The 27,731-nt window shown below is 37.2% G+C and overlaps 1 protein-coding gene across 1 annotated transcript in view; it reads left to right on the forward strand.

Moving 5' to 3' along the window:
• The window catches only part of LOC125646492 (uncharacterized), a 56,675-nt gene that overhangs the window by 11,194 nt on the left and 17,750 nt on the right, over positions 1–27,731 (forward strand). The window contains exons 9-27 of the mRNA XM_056139863.1: positions 328–417; positions 1,042–1,122; positions 2,188–2,311; positions 4,625–4,840; positions 5,102–5,219; positions 8,710–8,855; positions 9,359–9,479; positions 10,922–11,070; positions 16,477–16,646; positions 17,264–17,439; positions 19,818–19,907; positions 20,319–20,475; positions 21,404–21,502; positions 23,392–23,563; positions 23,658–23,712; positions 23,844–23,995; positions 24,165–24,304; positions 26,213–26,352; positions 26,903–27,098. Coding sequence (XP_055995838.1) covers positions 328–417; positions 1,042–1,122; positions 2,188–2,311; positions 4,625–4,840; positions 5,102–5,219; positions 8,710–8,855; positions 9,359–9,479; positions 10,922–11,070; positions 16,477–16,646; positions 17,264–17,439; positions 19,818–19,907; positions 20,319–20,475; positions 21,404–21,502; positions 23,392–23,563; positions 23,658–23,712; positions 23,844–23,995; positions 24,165–24,304; positions 26,213–26,352; positions 26,903–27,098 — 2,592 coding nt within the window. The remainder of the gene's footprint in view (positions 1–327; positions 418–1,041; positions 1,123–2,187; positions 2,312–4,624; positions 4,841–5,101; positions 5,220–8,709; positions 8,856–9,358; positions 9,480–10,921; positions 11,071–16,476; positions 16,647–17,263; positions 17,440–19,817; positions 19,908–20,318; positions 20,476–21,403; positions 21,503–23,391; positions 23,564–23,657; positions 23,713–23,843; positions 23,996–24,164; positions 24,305–26,212; positions 26,353–26,902; positions 27,099–27,731) is intronic.

Below are 27,731 nucleotides of genomic sequence, written 5' to 3' on the forward strand. Positions count from 1 at the left end.
GCAGTTGATCAAATGAGGACCGTGGTATATTTGAGATGATAAACGGAATGAACAGATATTCTGTTTTTCGCAGTTATGTCACTACAATCTGTCAGTGCATTTCATGAATATCTCTTATTATTCAAGTTTTGTAATGATACATAAGACTTGTGTATACTGGAATAAAAACGACACCGTATTTATAGTTGTAAGTTGATACATGGTACTTCAGCCATTGCAATGTCGAAATTGATATCGTTAATTTAACTTTATGCATTGCAAATATGACTCATGAAAACTAGTGCTAGACTTCAATTCGATATCTCATTTCTTTTGTTACTTCTGTAGGTCCAGCCGTATGCCATGCCTACCACAACGGGTTTTTGGATCGGGGGCGAAGACTGTTGTCCGGTTGGGCGTTTCAAGGGCATGATCAAGGCAAGACAGCAACAGACTGACCATTTAAAACTTTAATATTTACCATGTCATTTCTGAGTCTACAATTTCTTACACCATTTGCCTCATGTTCGGTAAATTTGGTATCGAAAATATTTGGCGATGTTTCCTTATAGAGAGATATTTGAATTGGGTGTGCTTTTATAATTTCTGGGGCAAATCTTTATCTTATTCATACAAAAAGACTTATTTTATGAATGGAAATAAATTTTCTTCATTAGCGAAGATAGTCTATATTCGCAGCATATCAAAATTTTATATTCGGTACTTACAAAATAAAGCTAGCTCTGTCATCAGAGTCCAAATAGCGACCTGGTTCATGTGACTGTCGGCGGTAAGTAGGTGTGACTAGAATATCTACGCTTTGTCTGAACGACGCACATTTTGTATGAAAAATTTCACTTTCATACAGATTATCATTTTTATTATGTAGAATGATCTATTATCATTGGAACCGATTTCTACGGAAAACTTAGTTTGATTTCGAGCAAACTGGGGTTTCATGAATTTTTTCAAAGGAAGACTATTGAGTGTATTGTGACTTAAAAGAAAAAAAAACGTATTTTTGAAACTGTGGTAATTTTAATTTCTTGATTTTGCTTTCAGTCTGTAAAGATCTGGAAGAGAGGGTTGAGGTATGATGAGATTGCGCGAAGCATGAGAACGCAGGGTGTCCAATATTCCACGGTATGTATCACGTGATCAGATGTAGGAAAAAAATCTCATAACTCCTATAAGCAATACAAAATAGAGAGTTTAGCACACACATACCCCTGGATATATCAGAGGTGGGATAAAGTGCCTAGGAGGAGTAAGCATCCCCTGTCGACCAGTCACACCCGTCGTGAGCCCTATATTTTGGTCTGGTAAATGGAGTTATCCGTAGTCAAAATCAGTGTACCAAGAACGGCCTAACAATCGGTATGAAACAAATTAGACAACATTTGACCCAATGATAGGTTGTATTGGCTAACTAGATTGTTATACCGACCATAGAATTTGCGTAATGCTTACTTTAAACGGGGCTGTTGAAACCCCTGCATCATTAAGTTGTTTGTCAGTAACCTGCCTCAATATAAAAACTGTATCTAATCAGTTGAGAGATATAAACACCATATGCAGGTGATAATGGAATATTGCTAAATAAATATGGGAAGTTGACAATGGAGAAGCTGAAGTCATCCCTTTTATCATAAAGTTGAGTTGTTAGTTTGCCGTTAATGTCCATCTTCAATAAAATATCTAAGTATGAAACAGATGTGAACGACTCTGTGGTGTCATTTACTTCGAGTTCACAGGGATATATCGAATGAACATATGAATGAAAATTATTATTGTTAATAGATAAAACGTCGTTTATATGTAAATCAGTATACATGTATTAAATAATGTATTCAAGAGTGTTTATAAGATAAACGAAATAAATAAAAGCATTAAATTAAAGCCATATTTCTTATGCAGGATAGTATTTTAAAGTTTTGCAGTTATTCCCCCCTTACGCTGTTCGAAAACGAAAATTATAGCAAACGAACATTTTTTATTTTGCGGTGTAATATGGTGCGGCCCAGGTACTCGTTACTGTTAGACATTCAGAGTCTCTGGTTCCTATAATTCAGAAATTTCCTTTATTAGTAAATGAAAATGAAATATCAAAGCATACGTAATCCCGTGTCTGATGATTTTTACATGCTGTATTGAAGACAGGTTATTGCTTTAACATTTACTGCTAAGGAGTTCAGTTTATACCTTTAGGTGGAGGCCATGACAAGCGGTTTAGTTGGCCACTATGAACTAGGAGAGGACATTAAACCCCATTGTGTTGGGACTGACCACGGAGGAGTTGACTGGGTTCCTCGGGACCAAGATTCCATCTCAGGTAACTGAAGCAACTTATCGCTTTTTTCCGTGGACTTCGTTATTTCTGTAATTTGAAAATGTCCACAAAATCATATCCTTCATTATTGAAAACATACATGTAACTCTCCAAGAAAACAATTACAAAAACAACTACAAATGAAAATCTGAAAGACGGAACTATACAAACTTGTAAATCAATCCAAAAAAGGAAACTAATATTCAATAAAATGTTTTTCTGTGTTGAATAAGATATGTTAATTTACTTGCAATGTCCAGATGATAACACCAAATCTGTGGAACTGTTATCGAGTTAGTGACTTTCATAAGATCTCCCATCTCCCTCCTACAATTGTTGTAATTAAGATTGCCCGCGAAGATGTTCATTTGTATGGATTATTTATCGACGTAAATATAAAGAAATCCTACTTAATGTGGATTTGCAGGAAAGCAACACTGCAATCCAAATCGATAAACGAAGACCACACGTTCCCCAAATTTTACCTGATAGCAAGTTACCATCAACTGGAGTCATTGACCATTCTCTGTCCATTTAGGATTTGCTTCGTAGAAAGGACGCGCCATTGGAATTTTGTTAGAAACGAAAGTGTTTCAAGCCGTCGTAGGTAAAATACAAAATAACCAACAGAAATTTTCTGACACTGTTCAACGATTGTTTATGGTTCTCTTGGTTAAGTCGCTTTGCATGCAGCCGGAATGTCCTGTGTTCGATTCTAATCCACGGGCAAACCCAAGATATTAACACAGGTACATGTAGTAATTGTTCCTTAGCCAATCGTCCGGCTTAATGAGTGAATATTACAAGTCTTTTGGATATGACCCTGAGAGGCTATAAATGAAGTCAATGTGTGTGCCACACATTGTCCTGCTGAAAATATAATCCAATGTCTTGTCTGTGCTAATGTGTCAATGGTAACAACACAGACCAGAGAACGTCGTATATATACATGTACTCTTGAGCAGTAGATTTCTGTGGAAAATAACCAATTAGGAGCAAATATTTGTGTTAATCGCGCCCCAAACCATACATTAACCACCGCTAAGTCTGTCTCGTTCTTACACGCAATTGTCTTCGAAGCGTTCATACACACGTCGGAAAACTCGTATTCTGCCATTCACATTACTGACGTTGGACCTTCATTCAAGATTCATGTCCAATTTTGGCGTTGATTAGACCGCTGTCGGGCCCACTGCACTCTGTGGCGTTGATGATTGGGTTTCAGGTGTGAACATTTGGAAGGCTTTCTGCAGAAAATCCTAAGACGTTTCAATATACAGACACTGTCCAACGGTGAATTGTCCTACCATGGCGTCCTATTGTTTGCAACCGTATTCCATTCCACAAGTGGCTTTGTCTTATGATTGCATGTTGACGTTTTGTTGTCGTACATTTAGAGATTTATGATGACAAAACTTCTTTTTACCTTTTCATTCCTTTTTAATAGCGTCTGGAAAATGTCATGCAATGTTACTCACATTGTGTAAATGAATAGCACGGGTAAAACAGGTAGTTGATTTTAAACATCAGGCCAATGTATGGTGTATGATAGGGTTTTCTTTTACTCCTCCTAGGCACCTGTGCCCACCTTTGGTATTTCCAGGAGTCCATGTTCGCCCTACTCTTAATATTGTATATTTTATAGGAATTATGATATATTCTTCTATATGTGCTTCATGTTTGGATATTGTATTGAATATAGATATATTAATATAGGCATTGACGACAAATTATCAACACATGTTTATAACCACGAGATGACTTCAGCTTTCTTCATTGACAGCTTCCCTTATTTTCATAGCAATATTCTATTACACTCGCATGTGGTTTTTAAGTCTTTTAACTTCCATACGTGAGAGCATGTCCTGCGTTTGGTAATTTTTTTTTTAAATCGGGAGAGGCCACGGCCAAAAGTGTTGATGCTACAGGGGTTTCGACAGTCTCATTTAAAGTCGACAGATCGCTAATGTTATGGTATTTTCAATGATCTAATTTACCATTACAACCTGTCATTGGGTAGAATGTTGTCTGGCGTGTCTTATACCAATTGAGGCCGTTCTTTGGACATGGGAATTATGACGGGCGTGACCGGTCAACAAGGGATGTTTACTCTTCTGAACCGCCTGACCAGGGGTCCGTGTTTGTCCTACTCTTAATTCTCTATTTTTATATGAGTAATGACATGGATCATTGACCGTTATCTTCACCTTTTTATGTAATATATTTCTGAAATACTTTCTCTCTCTCGCACTATAAAGATAAAAAAATATTCCTGCACTATTTCATTTTGTAATCATCACGTTTCCTGTTCTGTAGGTACTCACTGCAACATCTCACTATTTCACATACCTAAGTATACAGAAGTGATGGTCACACCCTACAACCCGACAACCAAACTGGGCGGAGTTCTGATTATCGAAGCCCGCAACATTCGGATCAGTGGAAATCTGAAAGGAACTGGGGCGGGGTATCCTGGAGGTCGGGTAGACACAACAAATTGTCAGGGAGGGAAACAAGGAGCTTCCATGGATGGTTTGTACAGATCTTTCTTTCTGAAATACTCCGAATAAACGATACTTTCTTTCTAGTAGATATTGAAAATTGTACACTGGGTAATCTTATCATTCTACGAATGGAATCACATCTTTACCAAAATCATACATTATGTTTGTATATTTGGATGAATTGAACTACATACGATTTATATGCGTATAGCGACAAAACAATTTACACCAAAGTCACTAAGTTTAGTAGGGAGATTCATAACGATCAATTTTCATCTCTACATTGTAGGTGAAGGAGTTGTTGGAATCCATAACAACCAAGGAGGTGGTGGCGGAGGAGCTGGAGGGGGTCAAAGGTCAGATGGTAGGGGTCAGCCTGGAGGTGGAGGTGGACATGGAATCCCAGGGTAAGTGTACTTGCATTTGTAAATAGAAATTTCTCCCAACAAAGACATGTACATTGATATTCATACATGTACAGGCAGCATGCTAGGGTAAACAAATACATTGTTAATTAGATGAATAGGATTTTAGATTTATCATATCCCTAAATATATACGGCAATTATAGGGACAAAGCGTTACGTTAAACACATACATTGGTAATTATACATACAGAGAGTTAAGTAAACACATACATGGTAATTAGATGGGTTAAGTTCACATGGTAGATATCTGCCATCAACATAAGCAACATTCTTCGTCATAAAAAAGTTCAATCTTTTATTCAATCATATTTCAAGTTCAAGTATATAGCCTACTATTGTATCCAATCTTTTATTACAAGCAAACATTGCAGTGCCTAGGTATAGGGCATCTAGATCTTTTATCTAATCCATTCGCGTGTTCTTGTTCTTCGTCTTTTTTAACTATAGTCCAATTGGACTTGTCATTACTGGTGATGTTAATATAGTTGAAAATAAGAACATGAAAACACAAAAGGTCCTAAATTCAGAGAACCTCGGTCTTTTAATTTGCGACAAAACTTCATCTCTGTTATGAATTCTGTGGAAGATTGTGCCAAACGATGGGCTAAATATGAGACAGGAAAACTTGATAACTTGTCAGAATGGAAAAAAAGTATAAGAGGAATATTAAAATCCAGTATTAGACACATTAAAACAAAAGTATGTAACATATGTCCTTCGGTGTTTAGTAAACCAGAAGTGATCACAGAATTAGATATGTTCGTGAGGAATATGTTTTGATTCCGGGTGACAAAGCTTGTAACAGCATTGTCTTTGGAAGGCTCATTATTACAACTATTTTAAACGAACTTTGCATTAATCCCACATTCGGTAATCGTATTTATATTCCTACTACCTTTCAAAAGATGAAATTCTTCAAAATCATGCCTCAGTTTTAAACACATTTAATATCTCAGTCAATGGGATGGAGGAAGTTAGCGTACCTATACTGAATTTCTAATTTTCAGAAAACCCTTACAAAGTAAGGTATATTGCTGGATTGAGTAAATGCTTTACCAAGTCCCCGTCTCTGCTCCTCACGAATATATTAACAGCTCTGAAGGCGAAAATTCAAACGTACTGAGCCACACCCTTCTTTATATCCTGATGAAATAAAGTTTATTCAAAATCTTTTACAAATGTACATGAGAAGAAAAAATCTATTGTTGTGGCATTGAACTCGATATCTAAATATAACGAGATTTATTAACAATAATCATTTTTATTCCTATATCGATATTTGATACAGTATATCGATGTGAAATTGAGATTGAAGATACCACGGAGTCGTCCATATCTGCTTCTTACTTAGATATTTGATTGAAAATGGATTTTAAGGGCAAATTAACAACTCAACTTTTTGACAAAGGGGAATGATTTCAGCTTCTCCATCGCCAACTTCCGATATTTATGTAGCAATATTCCATCATCACCTGCATATGGTGTTTATATGTCTCAATTGATTCGATACGCAGGAGTTGCTTTGCGTATGATCAGTCGAGGCAGCCTAATGACAAAGAAGTTGATGTTACAGGGGTTTCAACAGCTTCGTTTAAAGTCAGCATTAAGCAAATTCTATGGTCGTTATAATGATCTAGTTTGCCAATTTAACCTATCGATAATTGGGTCAAATGCTGTATGACGCGTCTCATACCGATTATTAGGCCGTTGATGGCACATTGTTTGTGACTACGGATTACTCCGTTTACCTATTAAGACGTAGGGTCACGGTGGATGTGACCAGTTGATAGGGAATGCAAACGCCTTCTAGGCACCTGATTCCACCTTTGCCATGACCAGGGGTCCGTGTTTTCCCAACTTTCTATTTTTTATTCCTTATAGGAGTTATGAGATTGATCACTGTTCGTTATCTTCGCCTTTCATACACAGAGAGGGTTAAGGTAAACATATACATTGGTAATTAAACTTGTATATTGATAACCATTCGGACAAGCCGTTACGTTAAACATGTACATGGGTGCATTTGTAATCGTATCGAGATGTCATTACGATATACGGTTACGCTAGTAATTATCTGGATAGGGCATTAAGTTACACGTATATGCACATTGGTAACTATACTGTCGGGGTGTTAAGTTAAACACGGACATTGATAATTATGCATGCAATGTTGTACTATAAACACTGAGATAATGTCAGCATATAAAACTATTTTATTAACAAATGGAATACTTAGAATGATGATAGTGTCCACGAAAATCAGAATCCCCTGTTATATTGCTGTAACCACGTGACATGAAAGTACTCACTAAACCATATCGCTGCCACGACATGTGATATGAAAACATTCACTACTCCCATTGCTGCCATATGGCGGGAAAACGCCCACGATTGTATTTCTGTCAAATTCGTGCTAACCTTGGAAGTTTAGTGCAACTGGTACTATGATAGGTGGTTATAGGGTTGAACACAATTCAGCAGTAACATATGAACATTATATTCAAGAAAGTATTACCTGTCTTGACTTAAATTTTTTTTATTGTGTTTTGTTCTATATTCATTAATTCATAATAGCATACCTTCGCCACGTCTCCATATGAGTGAGAAATTCTCTAGAGGGACGTTAAATATTAATAGAATCCTTCATTAGTACGAGTGTGGGATAGGAAATTTCCACCGAAGGGACAAGATTCGCAGTAAACAGCGAATCTTGTTCCAGAGGTGGAATTTCACTATCCCACACGAGTAAATAGCGAAGGATTATTTTTCTCACATTTTACCTACAGTTTAGTGCATATGAGCTTTCAAAAAATTCTAAATTATCAAAATCCTCATTTGAACTTCGATGCAAAAACCAATTAGATAGGTAGAACGAGCATACCCGAAAATGGTTTACACTAAAAGTGTAAACTAAACAACCCAAGGTTGTCCACCAGAAAACTATACTGCATTAAACTTTTAAGAAAACAATGCAAAAATTTTAAATATTTTTACTTCACTGTGTAACGTAAATCTTCACTGTAATGTAAATTACAGAAAATATATGACATCACAATCAAATGACGTCGCAGCAGTGTGAGACAGAAAAATCTCACATGGCTGTCTCACATGGGTAAAGTCGATCTCACACTGGTGATAATGGTAGAATATATGATCAATCCACCCTGGTACATAAAGTGATAGTCACAGCTGGTCTCTCAGATATGACCTTAAAACATAGGCTACGATAAAGAACTCTTACTTTTTCAACTTTGAGCACCATGCATAAATCAAAATTTATGGTATTTCAGGTACTTTATATTATGCAAAAATTCTTGAATGCAACATATACAGCACAACAAAAACAAGAAGAAAAAACATTGAATTGAAATAAAATCCGATGATTATTGTTTTAAAGACACATAAATGTATGATTCAGAGTCAAACAGATTCTTTGGTGATAAGTGATTTTCATTTATTTAATTCTAAAGATCTGCGGCTAAATATATAGGAAGTGGTCCCTCAGGATTAGGTGAGGGTGGTGAGCGGTATGGTGATGGCACTATGACCAAACTGTACATGGGATCAGGGGGCGGAAGTGGTGGTTGTGCCAAGGATATGACTGTTAACCCACCAGGTATGTTGACAGGTGTTGCGTGCGTCGACATGTGCTGTGTATATTGACAGGTGTTACGTGCGTCGACATGTGCTGTGTATATTGACAGGTGTTGCGTGTGTCGATATGTGCTGTGTATATTGACAGGTGTTGCGTGTGTCGACATGTGCTGTGTATATTGACAGGTGTTGCGTGCGTCGACGATTGATACATACTATAGAATCCCCCAGTCATTACACCAGGCTTAGAGTTCTGGAAAAAAACTCATAAATTTAAGTTTGAGTTTTTTTTCTATTTGAGCAGTCAAAATGTGAGTAAAATCACTCCTAGATGAGATGACTTTATTCATGCTTAATCCTCCTAAGCACATGATTCCACCTTTGATGTGTCCAGGGGTCGGTGTTTACCCTACCGTTGCTTTTGTATTCTTTATTGGATTTGTGAGATTGATCACTGTTCGGTATCTTCATTTGATCACTGTAATGGTAATTACTGCAATGATTGATCTGATTTTTTGTTTGTAGGAGGGCAAGGCGGTAATGGAGGTGGGGCTATTCGTCTAATGGCCGAGATGAACGTTGCGATAACTGGTTCGGTGGAGGTGAAGGGATTGCCGGGGACCGGGGACAATGGAAACAGCATCAAGTAGGATAGATCATGCTCCATTATTTGATCATACAGAGTCAGTGTATGTGATCGCATTTTTCCTCTTGAAAAGAGGTTGAATGAATGTTGCGTAAAGTATCTTTGTTTTTTTTCAATATTGGTCATTAAGCCAATCATAGGTCAAAATGTGCGTCACTTCACCGAATGCTGACAGTTTGTGTCACTTCACCTAAAACTGACAGCTTGTGTCACTACATTTAATGGTCACATATTGTGTCACTTCACCTAAAACTGACAACTTGTGTCACTTCACTTAAAGCTGACAGCTTTCGTCACTTCACATTAAACTGACAGATTGTGTCACTTCACCTAAAAGTGACAGATTCTGGAAATACAATTGAAATCTGATATTTAAAATAGTGATTCACATGATTGAACTGCGACAGACCGTACTTGTTAAATCAGGTATTGCTAATTCCTTTGCAAAGCGATTGATGTTAAAGCTAAATATTCAGGTATATTGAAACTTTACAACATGCTACGGTAGAAATTGTAACAGTAAAGAATGCTTTATGTTAAATTGCAACAGTTCTCTTAAAATTGGTACCTAACGTATTTATACAAGAGAAATATCCAGTCTTGAATGTTACACAACAATTACTGAACGAAACAAGCTATTTATCTATCTATCTATATGTCTGTCTGTCTGTCTGTCTGTTCAAAGTTTGTAAAAATATATATCCTGTGAAGGAAACATGGACATTCATGTCCCTCACAAAGGGCATCCTTGTCATTGAGCTCAATTCATTAAAACCTTCCTTGTCACCGAGTTCATCTCATTAACAGCTTACTTGTTACAGAAGTCATCTCATTAACAGCTTACTTGTTGCAGAGGTCATCTCATTAACAACTTCCTTTTCAGTGAGTTCATCTCAATAAAAGCTTCCTTGTCACTTAGTGCATTCCATTAACAGAAGCTGTCAGTAAGTTCATCTCATTAACATCTTCCTTGTCAATGAGTTAATCTCATTAACAGCTTCCTTGACAGTGAGTTCTTCTCATTAACAGTTTCCTTGTCTGTGAATTAATCTCATTAACAGCTTCCTTGTCAGTGAGTTCATCGCATTAACAGCTTCCTTGTCAGTGAATTCATCTCGATGAACACAGTTTTAGTGAGTCTATATCATCTTAATGAAGGATACCTTGGCAATCAGGTCAACCTAGTGATTGCTATTTTGAAGACGAAGTCTTTAAGGCTATCTTAGCAGTGATGTTACAACTATCGGTGATCCACTTTTAAATTCTAGACGTAAGCCCATTGTAGTCATGAATAAATCAACATGGATCATGGATTTGATGATCTGTGCAGCCAGCTATCTTATTGATGTTGCATATTATGCCATCATCTGAACCCGTGAACATTTGCCTTGTAAGGTGTGTAAAATCAGGAAATTCAGATATCTCCATTATTTAATTTTCAGCTGTGTGAGCAGTTGTCCAGCTTCCTGCAATTCAAAAAGTAATCAGAATTGTCATGGTAACAGCACCACAGCATGCTGGGATGATTCTGGTCCAGGAGGAGGAGGCAGTGGCGGAAGTATCCATATTATTGGCAAGGTCGTTAGTATAGGTCAGTAAAGGTGAAGCATCAAAGAGCGTCAACACATATATAAATGTTTCTACCATAGACTTTGAAAAATGTTGGGTAGCATTAATAAGTGTTAAACATATTTAAATTCATCTACTATAAACCCTGACTTTGGTGGGTTGAACATATATAGTTCTGTAAACATAAACTTGTGTGCAAAACCCAACGTACCCATAAAAATAAGGATTTCGGCTAACGACTCACCGTTCCTTATATACCTTGGATTATAATATGAAAAGATGATAATAAACTGTAGATAAAAATATAAAAAAGAGAGAAAATTATTGAATAAATAAAAGCAAGAAATACATGTACATGACGATGTAGAATACGAGTGTTGCCGCTAAGGTGGCAGAGGACAGTTTTTTTGGTTTTTCAACATGTGGGAAGGGGGTATACATCTAAGTCAGGTTATGACAGGTTAATGAAAAATCATACAACCCTGTTTTCTCAATATTTGTATTTCATATTAGTGTAGTTATTAAATTAGGGCCCTAAATTAAATGTCATCCATACATGAAGGTGTTGCTGCATAAAACATGCCCTGAGCAGGTGCCCCCTTCTTGCTCTGATTTTCTGTCATTTGGGCTAAATCCGCACCACCCCCATACCACCACAGTACCAAGCGAGGGGATATAGACGCTGTGCACAATCAAGAACCCTGTCTGACCTTCTTGAAAATCTACCTGTTATATGGGGCCATCCACCTTCCCTCTGAGCTACCTACCTTTTCCTGGACCCTCTAGGTTTTAGTCTGAATTTCTTCAGCTGCTGACCACGTGTCTTAGTTTCGCATTTGCACCCATCTATATACTAGGCATCATGGTGACACCTACATGTTGCATATCATTTTTTTCACTAAGCACTCAGCTACACTTGAAATGTATCCTAAAATTATTCTACACATTTTTACACATGTAATATCACTTCAAATATGGGGTATCTCCATTTTTTAAGAAACTTGACCGGGCCTATAGTGCGAAACTGTCCCCTGCTACCTTTAAGAATTCAGAGATCCTTTCTGATGGACTTCAACTCATATTTTTGAGAAATTTGACTTGTTCCGAGTGAAACTACACCAACCCGTCATGTCGACTGCCCTAAATCTGTTCGCAATAAACTTTTTAAAAAACCCTACATATCTGTGTCTGATGTTGTCATTTTTGAGTGCTGAGAGTGTTCACGATAAGAGCCCTGTGCCTAACAAATTCTGTTACATGTAAATTGTATCTATGGTATAAGTGACCTAACATGTAGTGCTACATGCTGTACATGTAATCATGAGAACCTGTGTAGAAGAAGATGGACTACAGAAAGATGAAAGGACAGAACTGCTTTAAAAATCTAGAAAATTTCCAACTTCACTGCCTATATATTTACATATTCTACATGTATGGACCTGAAATATGCTCTGATTAAGTGACTTACTCTCCAACAAAACTTTCAACCCATGTCATCTTCCAAAATTATTTTCTAAGCCCTCCTGATGGTGAAAACAAAAGTAGTATGCACAACAGCTAATGGTCAAAGGGAGGTAATTATCAAACAGACCAGAACTAGTGCTCTCACTCAAACTGATTAATATGCTTATCTGAAGGCCTGCCTCTAGGAAATGTGTTTTGAAAAGGACAAGTAATGGACACTCTATCTACATTAAACACTTTCCTTATCTCTTGAACAATATTTATACAACAAGATACCTCCCTAACTCACAACTCTCAAAAATACAAGCATCTCCCCCATCTGCACAGTACTTGTAAGAAATTCAAGAATTAAACATGAGGACAACAAACGCCTATCGAAAAAACCGAGGCAGAAAACTAAGCTATTTCAAGCCAGGACATACCTATTTCCCTCAGCATTCTGACGCCCGAGCTGGTGCCCTCCGAGACGCTGATGCACCTGCTGGTTCGAGTACATGTGACAAAAACACAGAGTGGGACCGTCCAAGTCTTGATGAATACTGGGATGCTGTGTGCATGTCCACTGAAGATCTCATCCTCCCAACCAAACTGCGACCTGCCAAGCCTGTAAAATCATGTACATGGAGTGACGAAGAGGAAATCAACAGCGAGGAAAACATCATTGCTAACGTACATTCCTTAGGCCTACTTCTACAGAATTCTACAGCTCACCAGTGTGCCAGACCTTCAATGACTCTATCCATTTCTAAGAGGCTAGGACTATGTGTGACAGGCAGAGCCACTTGCTTAAACTGCCATTTCCACTCACCAGACATACAGCTCTACACAACTGTCAAGAAGACACGAGGACCGGAATCAGGTGGCCTCAATGATGGACTGGTACTGGCCCTCACCAAGTCTAAGATGGGAGTGTCTGATGCACGATTCCTGATGTGTTGCCTCAACATAAATCCACCGGACAGCCGTGGTCTGCAGCGGAAACTCAATCAGATGTGTGACAGAGTGGAGGAAATCAATGTAGCCTCGATGATCGACAATCAGCGGTATGTCCGACGTGTCAACCAACTTCTCGGTCGAGGAAACGAAGTCCACATCGAGACTGACACCTCTTACAACAACAGGCCGCAAGCAGGATTCGAGGCAGCAACCCAGAGTTTCTGTCCGGTGGTGGAAAACAACACCTCCCGAAAACTGGTTTTGGCCCTCCAAACTGCCAATAAGTTATGCTGCAAGAGGAATTGTGAAAATCATGAACAATGCAAAAAAAACTACAACTCTGAAGACACCATTGCTTCCAGTGAATCAAAATTGTTAAGAAAAAATTTGGACTTTATTCAAAATCACAACATACTTCAACCTCGTTCCATTACCAGTGATGCCAGTGCTCAGATCCAAAAGACCATAAGGGACTATTCTAGAGAGAATGAAGTACCAATTCAGCACTACCACTGCTTCATCCACAAGCTAAGAACCCTGCAAAAAAATGTACGACACATCCGACTTAGAACCATGTTACCCACTGGACAGGACAGAGATGCCTACATGCAGAGACTGGCCACCTGTATCCGAGCCCGGGTCCGATGCGAGCTCGTCAAGATTAGGAAACTGTGCCGGACCGACCAGTCTTTCCTGCGCCATGCCGAGAATGCAGTCCTTAATGTCCTGCCATGTTTCTCAGGCCTACACGACAACTGTAAGAAAATGTCATTTACCTGCACAGCCCATCTCCCGGGCTACAGCACCAAGTTCCTTCCGTACGGAAAACATCTGGACCTTGACTATGCAGACATGGACAGTATTCAGTCTGTCATCTGTAAACAATTCCGGAGAGAAGGTCTGCAGAAGGTCTGCCAACTGGCCACAACCAACAAGTGTGAGAATCTTCACCAGCGGGTCTTCACTTATGCTCCCAAGAACACAACTTGGGCCAGGAACTTTAACGCCATGTGTCACTCAGCAGTCCACTCAGCATCCCATGGGTCTGGCAGGAGTGTCGTCCTGTTGGCTAAGGAGGTGGGCCTGAAATGGAAATCCGGTGGACCATTTTACAAGAACATGTTCAAGAGAGACCAACAGAACAGGTATCACCGTGAGCGCAAACAAACCAACCAATACCGAGCATCTCGTTACCTGACGAGACGACGAAAAACCAACAAAAAACTCAGAGAACTGTCCCTGTACAACAATGCAGGACCCTCCACCTCCAACGAACACTCTTATGGTGTAAATGTGTTACCTCACTGAAAGAGACACTGTCTGTATGCCCCATGACCAATGCATTGCCCCTCGGCGACACAAGACTTCCGTGAATTGTTTACTGACTGCGGTTCCATGGACAAATGTGATAACTTTATGCACTGTTTGTTATGGCATAAGTGTGATATGTGCATGTGTGTGTCAAAATTATCCATGTTATTAATGTAGAAAATAAATCTGTGAACTGTAACCTTAATTTGTTTTCCTCTAAAACTTGGACGATAAATGCCATAGCCATCCTTGTTGACAGCACCTATCCATAAATGACAAAATGGTCTTAACTGTGTTTTTTGTGTGAAAATGTCTTTAAAATGACTCGTTTCTCTGTCTGTAAGTGCTATTTCATAAATGTGTGCCATGGTGCTGTGAATAAGTGTGATGGTTATGATATTCTGTATTGGAGACCTGTAATTGAGTGAAATCTGTTAATTACATGTACAACATGTAAATCTACATGTAATCTATATATAAAGTATAGAGGGTATATAAAGTACCTAAAATACCCTTATTTTAACCACTAAGCTGATTTACATGTGACCTTTTGTTACTATGAAACTTGACCAGATTCTGGTTTTCCTTACTATATGGCTTAGCTTACCCCCTTGACTTAGTTGACAACTACTGTGACACTTATGAAATACATGTATTGAAAAAAAAAACATGTGATACATTTAACTTCCTAAAAATCATAAATTGGCTGAATTCTAGGGGTTTGAAAAAAAATATCATTTTCTTAAAGGTGGCAGAGGACAGTTTTTTTGGTTTTTCAACATGTGGGAAGGGGGTATACATCTAAGTCAGGTTATGACAGGTTAATGAAAAATCATACAACCCTGTTTTCTCAATATTTGTATTTCATATTAGTGTAGTTATTAAATTAGGGCCCTAAATTAAATGTCATCCATACATGAAGGTGTTGCTGCATAAAACATGCCCTGAGCAGGTGCCCCCTTCTTGCTCTGATTTTCTGTCATTTGGGCTAAATCCGCACCACCCCCATACCACCACAGTACCAAGCGAGGGGATATAGACGCTGTGCACAATCAAGAACCCTGTCTGACCTTCTTGAAAATCTACCTGTTATATGGGGCCATCCACCTTCCCTCTGAGCTACCTACCTTTTCCTGGACCCTCTAGGTTTTAGTCTGAATTTCTTCAGCTGCTGACCACGTGTCTTAGTTTCGCATTTGCACCCATCTATATACTAGGCATCATGGTGACACCTACATGTTGCATATCATTTTTTTCACTAAGCACTCAGCTACACTTGAAATGTATCCTAAAATTATTCTACACATTTTTACACATGTAATATCACTTCAAATATGGGGTATCTCCATTTTTTAAGAAACTTGACCGGGCCTATAGTGCGAAACTGTCCCCTGCTACCTAAGCTTCTAGCTGGCTGGAGTAACCCCAAGGTCAAACATGTACAAGTTAATTCGATTTAGTCGTAAATTTGTTATAACTGTGTTTGTTATAATCCGTTTAAGCTCAGTGACACCTATTTAATCCCACGTATTCTGGGATATCAGACTATAAAGGATATCAAAGTGTACAGTGTAAAGAACATGTATGAACGATAATGGAAAGGGAAATGAAAATATGTCCAAAATTGACAGTAAAACACAAACATTGGATTCGACATGTTTAATTATATTTGGTATAAATTACGACTTTGTAAATGTCTTTTACTGTGTTTTTCTAGATTCTAAGTCTGTATTTGCTCAAGGAGGGAATGGTGGATTCGGACCTAGGCAAGCATGTGGAGGCCAAGGTGGATTAGGACGCATTAGATTGGAGGCAGAAATCCTTAAAGGCGCACTGTCTCAGTCAGCAGGGGTTGCAACAACTGTAATGAGAAAGAGGCAGTTTGTGGTAAGTTGTCAAAATGTGCCGAAAACGAGGTCGTTTATCGTAAATTGTCAAAAGGGGATATTTGTTGGTATGTGTAAAAATGTGCTGGAAAGGGGGTAGTTTGTAGTGATTAGTCAAAACATGCTGAAAAGAAGATAATTTGTGATAAAACAAATGTATCGGAAAAGAGATAGTTTGTGATGATAAGTCAAAATGTGTCAGAAAGAGTTACTTTGTGGTGATTAGTGTAAACTCAAGTATGTTTAACCCATGCCACGCGTGATCAGGAATAATTATACTGGTTTTACATTTAAAAATGTAACAGCTGACATAAGAAGTATGACCATTGAACCTCTTGTTACAGTTCCATCTTGGAAACAATTCATATCCCACCGCACCTGAATACAAGTAAATGTTGAAGTTATCTTTTCGGGCATAATTATATATTTTAATGGCTTCTAGAATGCCATGGAAACATTCAACATAAGTAAGAAATATTTTGTTTAAGGATGATATTTATAGAAATATGCATATTGTTTCGCCATGAACAGTCATTTTCCCTAGAATACGTTGTGTTCATCTCATGATGTATTGTGTATATAAAGTAGGACTCAAAATGTACTCATCATTTACTCCAGGATCATAGTTTACCAGGAAGAAACAGAATAAACCTACAGACCACGAAGTATGGAGATGAAGTTTACCGCGGCTGTTTCGAGGATACCGCGTCAGAACATTTGTTTTCTGTCAGCGCATCTACCGCCGATGACAACGCACAGCACATGACTCCTGATTGGTGCATCCATTTGTGCAGGTATTCATAATGAGAAAAAATGTTAACTGTGATAAAGTGAAATAAGTGATTTTACTTTCATTTGATGCATATACTTTTGATGATATTCATTGAACGACTCTAAAACAGTTGAAAATGTAATGCATTTTGGTGATTAAAATGAATGTTGAGCAATTTGTCACTGACAATTAAGGAATAAAAGCTTTGTCTATTAGAACTTTTGGAAATTACGCAATTAAATTTAATAATCCATACTTCATAATAAAACATGTCTCATTATCTAATAAATTATTCCAATTGTGTTCAACTCCCTATAGTCCAAAGTAGATATGGAATTTTATTTATATCTATGTACAGTCGTGATTGAATTTTTAACTATTGTTAACAACACGGATAGATACTACATAGATATTGATTTTTTAATTTTTTATTATTTATTTTTAACTATAATTGTTTACTTGGGTATTGATATTGATGTTCTTAGGACATCTTATACTTGTCGATATAGCTCTGAATAGTTCACAGTCTAATTGTCGAAATTCAGGGGCTTGTCTGTCATTCCCTCATAGCCATGTTTTGGTGGAATGAGAACCGGAAGTATTGAGAGTTGGAGACAAGTTTTGATTTCAACGTCATCAGAAGAGGTTTTCTTACTACCCTTTCAAACGATGCAATTCTTCAAAATCATGCTTGAGTTTTAGGCACATTTAATATCTCAGTCAACGGGATAGATAATATGAGTTACCAAATCTATACTGGATTCCTAAACATACATTGCTGGATCAAGTAAATGTACAACCAAAACCTCACGAAAATATCAACATCTGTGAAGGAGAAACCTTAAACATACTGTGCCACAACATTGCCAGAAGTGGTGTAATTAAATATGGATTATAAAAAGTTCTAAAGAACTTTTAGCAAATTTGAAATAGCAAATCAACATCAAAACGTATGACTTTTCCACACTTAACACGACCATTCTTCACGATAAATTAAAATCTAGACTTTTTGCTATTATAGACAGTTTCTTCTTCAAAAAACTGGAAAACGGAAATATTCGTATTGAGTGATCAGTCATCCAGAAAGTACTTTAGTAAATATCATTCTGCTTCCAAGCACAAGCACTCTGAAGTTGAAATACAAATATGCTAAAGTTCCTCATTGAAAATATCTTCATAGTCTTTGGAAATCAGATCTTCCAACATTATGTTGGAATTCCCATGGACATGAATTGTGCTCCTTTGTTAGCTGCCCTGTTTTATATTCTTATAAATAGAGTTTATTCAAAATCTTGAACATGAGAAGAAAAAAATTATTGCTGTGACCTTCAAATCGACATTTAGATAAATCCATGTTTTATCTATTAACAATAATCATTTTTATTTATACGTCGATTTGGTATATCCCTGGTAACTCGAGATAAAAGACACCACGGAATCCTCCACATCTGCTTCGTACTTAGATATTTATTCAAAATTAATATTAACGGCAAACTTACAGCGCAACGTTATGACAAACGGGATGATTACAGCTTTTCCTTCGTTAACTTCCCATATTTATGTAGCAATATTCCATTATCAACTGTATATGGTGTTTATATATCTCAACTGATTTGATACGCAAAAACTTGTTCTGCATATGGATCAGTTTGTAAATTGAGACAGGCTACTGGCAAACAAGTTGATGTTTAAGGGCTTCAGCACATCGCAAATTTTATGGACGTTATAATAATCTAGTTTACCTCTTTAACCTATCATTGGATCAAATGTTGTCTGACGTGTTTAATACCGATCGCTAGTCCGTTCTTGGCACACTGGCTTTGACTACGGATTACTCCATTTACAATGCCCGATCAAATCATAGGACTCACGGCGGGTGTGGTCGGTTGACAGGGGACACTTACCTCTCTTATACACCTGATCTCACGTCTGGTATGTCCAGGGATCAATGTTTGCCTATTTTCGTATTCCTTATAGGAGTTGTTAGATTGATCACTGTTCGTTAACTTCATCGTTCATGTAGCGGAATCATGAATTAATGTTTTATCTTTTTAAGATGTAAAACAATGATAATTTCCCTGCAGAAACAAACGTCAGCGCAGCTTGATACTGGGAGAGTTTTACTGTTAATACTACAATGTATACTGACGTGATTGGTTTATTTGTACATAATAATGATGATATAAAATGGGATGAAAAGAACATGATGAACAGGGAAACACCCATGCCTTTCACTTAGAGATATTCATATGCAAGAGCAACAGTCTGGGAAAAATAGCAATAGACACCTTGTTCTTTGATTTGGTTCTAGTAAATACAAAAAGAATGATGTCATGGATTCATTAAGTTTGATGACGCCCATTTTGCAAAACAATCAATGCCGCTGAATTTTGCTTACAGACAGCAGGGACGTCCTTACTCCGGGACCAAACCTCCCAATCTCTGTTACTGTGGCAACCAACTCAACATGAACAAGAAACGAGACGATGCGTAAGTAGCACAACCAATCGTATTGCATGTTACAGTGAATCAACAGTCTAACTGTTACAGTGAATGAACAGTCTAAATTGATACTGCATGTTACAGTGAATCAACAGTCTAAATTGATACTGCATGTTACAATGAATCAACAGTCTAAATTGATACTACATGTTACTCTTGAAGTAAACCGCTGTCTATTTGTCTCTAACAATAACCTTTTAAACATATTTTACCATATTATTCTATGACTCTCCCTACGTCTGTTAATATATGAATTAAAGATTACTTAATGGATTTATTAGTTGATTGAATAATTTAAGATTTAAAGCATAAAACAGTTAACGAATTACTTATTTGTATAATTTCGGAACAGAGAGGGAATAATCTCCCATGCTAATTAATGAATTTATATCTCCACAGAAATTGTAACAGTTCGTGTGCGGGGAACAGCATGATGAAGTGTGGGGGCACAAACAGGATCCTGGTGTTTGGACCCCCTCCCGGCACCCCGGTCGTGGTGCATTCAGGGGTTCAACAGACCTGTCAACCCTGGTGTAAAACAAGTGCTGGTCCTCCAGTAGGTTGATTTCTGACGTTACAACACTGTCTGTATGATATGCATTACATTATTACTGTGTCGATTTATTGCATTGTTTTACATCTGAAATTAATGTTTTATTGATATACAAATTTATGAAACGCTGAGTATTATTAGAATTAGGTTATCTGATCGAAATATAGGGTTTACGGTGGGTGTGACCGGTCGATAGTGGATGCTTACTCCTCCTAGGCACTTGATCCCCAACCTTTGGTATATCCAGGGAACCGTGTTTGCCCAACTCTCTATTTTGTATTCCTTATAGGAGTTATGAGATTGATCACTGTTTGTTATCAACACCTTTCCATATACTTCATTGCATATATGAACTGAAATACGTTCAGGTGTTGAAATAGTCACCTGTGCCTTAAAAATAATATCCAAGATTGAACATTGTAATCAACATCTAAATTGATACAACACTACATGTAGCGTAAAGTTCCTGATTTCAAAGTTTTAATTTATTTCATCTTTTTAATTTATCACATATGCTACAAGATTTGATCATTTTACACACATGCTGTAAAATGCTGTAAATTCCACTGCCAAAACGTCAAGATACACTTAATGAGAAAAAGGTTCCATCAAACAGTAACACAGGTATAATGATTTTCATTCCCTGTAGTTTTGAAACACAATATGAACTCATTGAATATAGCAAATTACGTGTCTAACAATTCAAATCTGTCCATGTCTAGCACTTCGCTATAGGAATTGTACTGTAATTTAGTGATGTATAAGTCTTTTTTCCCTGGGACGGTGTCATTGCTATTCAAACACTGGACTTTCATTATAGACTTGAAGGCTTCAAGGTCTATGAAGGATTGAAGAAGTCTCGATGTGGTAGTCTTTCTATGAAGAATATTGAGGAGGATGTCGTCAATAATCTTGTGATCTTTCTTTGTAGTCATCATGGGGACAGTGTAACCCACATGATACCATGGCAACGACCTACACTATTCTGTGTCAGTGCCCCGCAGGCTTCCAGGGAGTTCACTGTTCCCAGGTTATTTATAGAATTTAGTAACTATGTTCTCTATAATCACAAATTTTCAACTTACGCAGCAAGGTTATATTACACCAAGTTATTTTGAGTTCGTAAAATGACACTTAAAAAATCTGGTATTATGTTGCCGAAGCCCATGCCACTGTTTATATGTATACCAGTAACATGGAATTAGGAATATTTGAATATTTCTTTTAAATGTCGCATGATTGTATCAGTCACGTGACTCGATATTTTCACATTTCTGTAATAAATCGCTTAGATGCAAGTGGAAGATGATATGACAAAGAAATATAGAGCAACTAGAGAGATAAACTATTGTCTGATTGACTTAAAAAATGTTGGGGATGTAGCAAAAATTCATAGAGGTTTTATAAGTTGGTTTTTTAACATTCCTTTGATTATATATTTTCTGTAACTGAACGACAATTGTTAATGCACATTTATACAATATTTTACCGTATGTTCATCAGGAAAATGTTAATATGATGGTTACAATATTTTACTCCACATACAATTAACATAAACTTGCCAAACCCATTGCTGTCCGTTTGTTCGAATTTTCAATCTTGTTGAACATCACTAATTCTCATGTCGACAAGTACATGTATTACGAAAAGGAAGCACGTGCGAGATGATGTTTAAACGAATTGTATCAACGATATATTTGGGGGTAAATGTTCGTTATTATATTTGATGAATGCATATAATAATTCTAAATCATAAACAGGCAATGTAGATTGTACGGCACAATGCTTTTCGCGACAATGTTGGATGCTTCATTCTTGAAAAATTAAATGAAGGCATGCGAAACATCGTTACCTGGTCAGGATATAGGGCTCACGGCGGGTGTGACCGGTCGACGGGGGATGCTTGCTCATCTTGGGCACCTGGTCCCGCCTCTGGTGTGTCCAGGGGTCCGTGTTTGCCCAACTCTCTGTTTTGTATTGCTTATAGGAGTTATGGGGATGGTTGCTGTTCGTTATCTTCGCCTTTCTTTAGCGTATAGTTTGCCTGTCACATCGAAGCTCGTTTTGAAATTTTGACAGTTGATATATCACGCAAGACAATCCAACAATCATACCCACCTCATATTGTTTCAACAGTCAATTCAGATTTCGGACAATGTTTCAGCATCAACAACTATTCGTGCATGCGCAGAACTTCCTCTCCGAGCGTTTGACCTAAGGTCACTTGCATGCCAGTATTCTTTCGTACAAGACAAGTAATTATGTTATTTCTAAAATACGATGTTGCAGGGTCTGAAACTTTATTATTTCGTTGTTATTGTCGTGTTTGATTAAAAGAATGCCTGCTTAAATTTACACTCACAAAAATGCCGCCGTTCACAGCTAATATTGCTGAATAATATTTGACCAGAAATACGAAACAGTCAAAATTGAGGATAATTTTTGCAAACAATAATCATAATCCAGAAATCATACCTATTCGCAGAGACACCTCTTTCCTTTTCTGTTTTCACACAAAATATCAGCAAACGATCACCACATTTTCAACTTGCACCAATTTGTTTTTAAACACAATTGACGATGTAATTTTAAGTGCACAATGGAGACGTGTACAATATTAAAAGACAAATACGAAAAATATCAATTAACCATTTGACAAGTGGATTTATGCACATATAGCTTCAAACTTTAGTTCACTAAACTTTACATTTCTGTACAACATTATAATTTCCCTGAAAAACCTTATATAAGCTGCGTAATTCATCTACAAGCTGTAAAAATAATTTTGAATCACTTTTCTAGTTTTCTCCTCTTACTCATATTTGTATCTGTGAAGCTGCACTTGGCAAGGAAAAATGTCTCAACCACATTCAAATAGAGTAAGAAAATCTTTCTCATGTTGACATTGATGTATTGCAGTCATGTGACCCAGGCTTCTATGGTAACAACTGTCAGAATAATTGTACGTGTAACATGACAAATACAGCAACCTGTAACCCAATAACAGGATCATGTCAATGCAAGCCTGGTTACCAAGGCAACCAGTGTCAGGATGTGTGTCCGGCAGGAAAATTTGGCACAAATTGTCGCGGTAAGAAAAAAAGTGAAAAGGCAAGTCAACGTATATGAAACTGTATTTTAACCAAATATGCTTGAAGGCATGGGTCTATGTGTTCTGTTTCTAGGTGTGTGTAATTGTACAAGACACGCGCAATGTGATCCCGTAACTGGACTATGCTCGTAAGTTGCTTTTACTGAAGGAAGAATTTGCTTTCAAATTCACAGACTATCTAAACGATATATCAAAAAAGGTTTACTTATATATACTATGTCTTTTTAAAAAATGCCAATATGTTCTCTTTCTTTGATAGTTGTAAGCCCGGATATATGGGAGCTACGTGTAATTTTCCTTGCTCTAAAGGTTTCTATGGACGTAACTGTTCGGAGCACTGTCGATGTACGAAACATGGGAGTTGTGATCCCGTGGAGGGTGTGTGTCACTGTGACCCTGGATGGACAGAAGGTAAGATGTCAGAACTGGAAGAGTAAGTTTGTGTACTTTCCTACGCAAGTTGCATTTTATTCTGAAACTGTGCATAAAGGTATTAATTTCATGTAATAGTAATGAGTCAATATGATCTTTATGACCCTATTGATGGTCTACGCAAGTTGAACTCTTGTCCTATTTTTAGAGTTGTGCGGAGTGCCATGTGACCCATACACATTTGGTGTAGACTGTGCTCTTTCGTGTGACTGCAATGGTTCCCCGTGTAGTTCAATTACAGGGGAGTGTAAATGTAATGCTGGAAAGACAGGCACTAAATGTCAAAAAGTAAGATTTTTAACTATCAACAGGTGAGAATTTTAGCTATGAACAGGTGTGAGTTTTTACCATGAACAGGTAAGAGTTCTTGCCATGAACAGGTTAGAGTTCTAACTATGAGCAGGTAAGAGTTCTTACTATGAAAAGTTAAGAGTTCTTACTATGAACAGGTGAGACTTCTAACTATGAACAGGTAAGAGTTCTTACTATGAAAAGGTAAGAGTTCTTACTATGAACAGGTGAGACTTCTAACTATGAACAGGTAAGAGTTCGTACTATGAATAGGTAAGAGTTCTAACTATAACAGGTAAGAATACTATCTATCAAGAGGTAAAGAGGTAATAGTTCTAACTATGAACATGTGAGAGGTTGAACTATGAGTAGGTGAGCGTTCTTACTATGAACAGGTTAGAGTTCTAACTATGAACAGGTAAGAGTTCTAACTAACAACAGGTAAAGGTTCTAAATGTCATCAGACAAGGACTTTAAATGTCAACAGGTAAAATATCTAAATATCGATTTGTATGATATCTAAATGTCAAGAGTTAAGATACCTGAATTTCAACAAGTAAGACATATCTAAATGCAAGAGGTAAGGTCTACAAATGCCAAGTGGTAAGGGTTCTAAATCTAAAACGGTATGGTAAAACACCACTTCTTAAACTATTATCTACGCATTTCATTTTACATAAATAACTCAGATCTACATGTATCAAACTTGTTTTACTGAATTACTCTTATTTTATTTCTAAACTCAATGGCACTGTCTGAACTCTACAACACTGCATTCTGTCCATCTAGCTTTCGTCTTGAAATATTACCTGTGGGGATCCAGGTTAGAATAGGTCCTCAGTACTCCTTGCTTGTCAAAAGAGGAGACTACATGGGACGGTCCATGGGATGAGACACCAAAAAAAAAAAAAAAAAAAGACCCGAGTTCCCTTACACCAGTTATGCTACGTTAAAGATTCCTTCCAGCTCAAAGTCCGTAAGCGCCGAGCATTGGCTTAAAGTTTGCAGCTGGCAATGGTGACGTCTCCATATGAGTGAAAAATTCTCTGGCAGGACTATATTATCAAATCAATCAATCGTATCAAAATACTGTGACCTTGCTAAAAACATTCATAAATCGATTCGATATATCCTTGTGAACTCAGGATAAAGACGCCACAGAGTCATCCACATCTGCTTCGTACTTAGATGTTATATAATATTAACGGCAACTAGCAACTCAACTTTATGAGAAACGGGATAATTTCAGCTTCTCTATTGTCAAGTCCCCATAGTTATTTAGCAATGTCCCATTATCACCTGCATATATTGTTTATATCTCTCACTTGATTTGATATGCAAGAGCTGTTCCGTGTATGATTAGTTTTTAAACCAGACAGACAACTACAAACAAGCTGATGTAACAGGTGTTTCAACAGTCTTGTTTAAAATCAGCATTTTGCTGATTCTATGGTTGTTATAATGATCTAGTTTGCCAATACAATCTACCTATGGTATGTTCAGGGGTCCGTGTTTGCCCAACTCTTTATTTTGTATTCCTTATATAGGAGTTATGAGATTGATAACTGTTCGTTATCTTCACTTTTCATTGAAAGATACTGTTCATTGAATGTACATGTAAATTGAAAAGTAATAGAGTCATTGCCTTGAGAAAGCAAAGTGATTTAGAGGAATATTGTAGTTAGAATATTACTGACTTTAACGTTTTATATGTTATGCACATAATATTTATTTTTGGTTCACTGCAGTGCATTAATTCTATAATGATTTGTTTCATGTAAGTTCAGGTCAGTTTGATTTCTTTATTCCAAGCCTTTTCATGTGTACTGAGTTGGGGTATGTTTTGGATGATACATGTATTAAAGTTATGCTTAACGTAATGCTAAGTTACATAGCTCTTTACAGGACTGCCCCTACCAGATGTATGGTGAGGACTGCCGCCAGTCTTGTCCCTGTCCCACGGGATGTGACCCGGTCTCCGGTGATTGTTTGTGCCCCCCAGGATCATTCGGATCACATTGTGAATATGCGTGTAGCGCGGGATCGTACGTGTTATACATTCTCACCTGATTTATTCTTGGGAATAATATTAACATAGTTTATCATTTGATACCAATGAACACAATAATTTCTCTCGATGTTGGTTAATGTTACATTCAGAAGATTTTGATCGAATTTTGCAAATTTAGAAATTCCCAACAACTATTTCTCAAAATACAAGAGAAGCTATACAGTTATGTGCATGTAGTTAAATTTTGCTTTGAATTTTTCTATATCTCTGAATTCTAGTCCTCTATCAGCATTAGAAATTGAACAACATTAAAGAACAAAAGCGCGAACTGAAATCGCACCGAAAAAGATATTTCTATCATGCCATGAATATGTAACACCATGTACATGATTTCTTTATCTGTCTGAAGCGTTTAATGCAACATCCAAAATCATTTATTTAAACAAAATATATTCACCCCAAACTAATATTTACTTCCGTTAATAGCTTTGGTAAGAACTGCCAGTCTCGCAGTAATATTTACTTCCGTTAATAGCTTTGGTAAGAACTGCCAGTCTCGCAGTAATATTTAGTTACGTTTATAGCTATGGTAAGAACTGCCAGTCTCGCTGTATGTGCATGAATAACCAGACCCAGTCATGTGACACTCAGTACGGCTTCTGTACCTGTAAAGCTGGATTTATTGGACCTCGATGTGAACACGCATGCCCAGTAGGATTTTATGGCCTAAATTGTAACAAAACCTGTCCACGATGCGAACATAGCGCTCCCTGCGATGCAGTAAGTCACGTTTTGTCTTTGTTTTCAAATATTTTATGAATTTTGTTGGTTGATGTTAAAATAACTGAATGACTCAGCTGTCTATATACTAATAGTAATGTACACAGACATCAAGACATATGATACATGTACTCATCTTACAAAAATACTAGGATTGCTAGACTTGGTAGATAACTTCTGTGTGACAAAAGCATGTAAATTCTGTGTTAATTGTACCCGTAAGAACATTCCAATGGAGTCTGCAATTTGTTGTTTCAGAAGTATGCTTCTATTTCCTTTATCCTGCAGATATTTGAACTAATGTATATATATATATATATATATATATATATATATATATATATATATATATATATATATATAAGATACTGTGTATATGTCCTAACTGAATTTCTTGTACTACATGTTTATGTGACCTCACTCTCTCGTTGTTGGTTTTGATGACTTTTGGAGGATGGCGTCTCTTTTCCACTGCATCATACAATTTGTACTTAGTATACATGTACTGTTTGAGTTTGGTCCATGCTATATGTGTTCTTTTTAGCTCACCTGAGCTGAAAGCTCAAGTGAGCTTTTCTGATCACCCGTACTCCGGCGTCCGTCCGTCCGTCTGTCCGTCCGTCTGTCCGTCCG

Source organism: Ostrea edulis, chromosome 6, assembly GCF_947568905.1.
Source record: "Ostrea edulis chromosome 6, xbOstEdul1.1, whole genome shotgun sequence".
Classification (NCBI taxonomy): domain Eukaryota; kingdom Metazoa; phylum Mollusca; class Bivalvia; order Ostreida; family Ostreidae; genus Ostrea; species Ostrea edulis.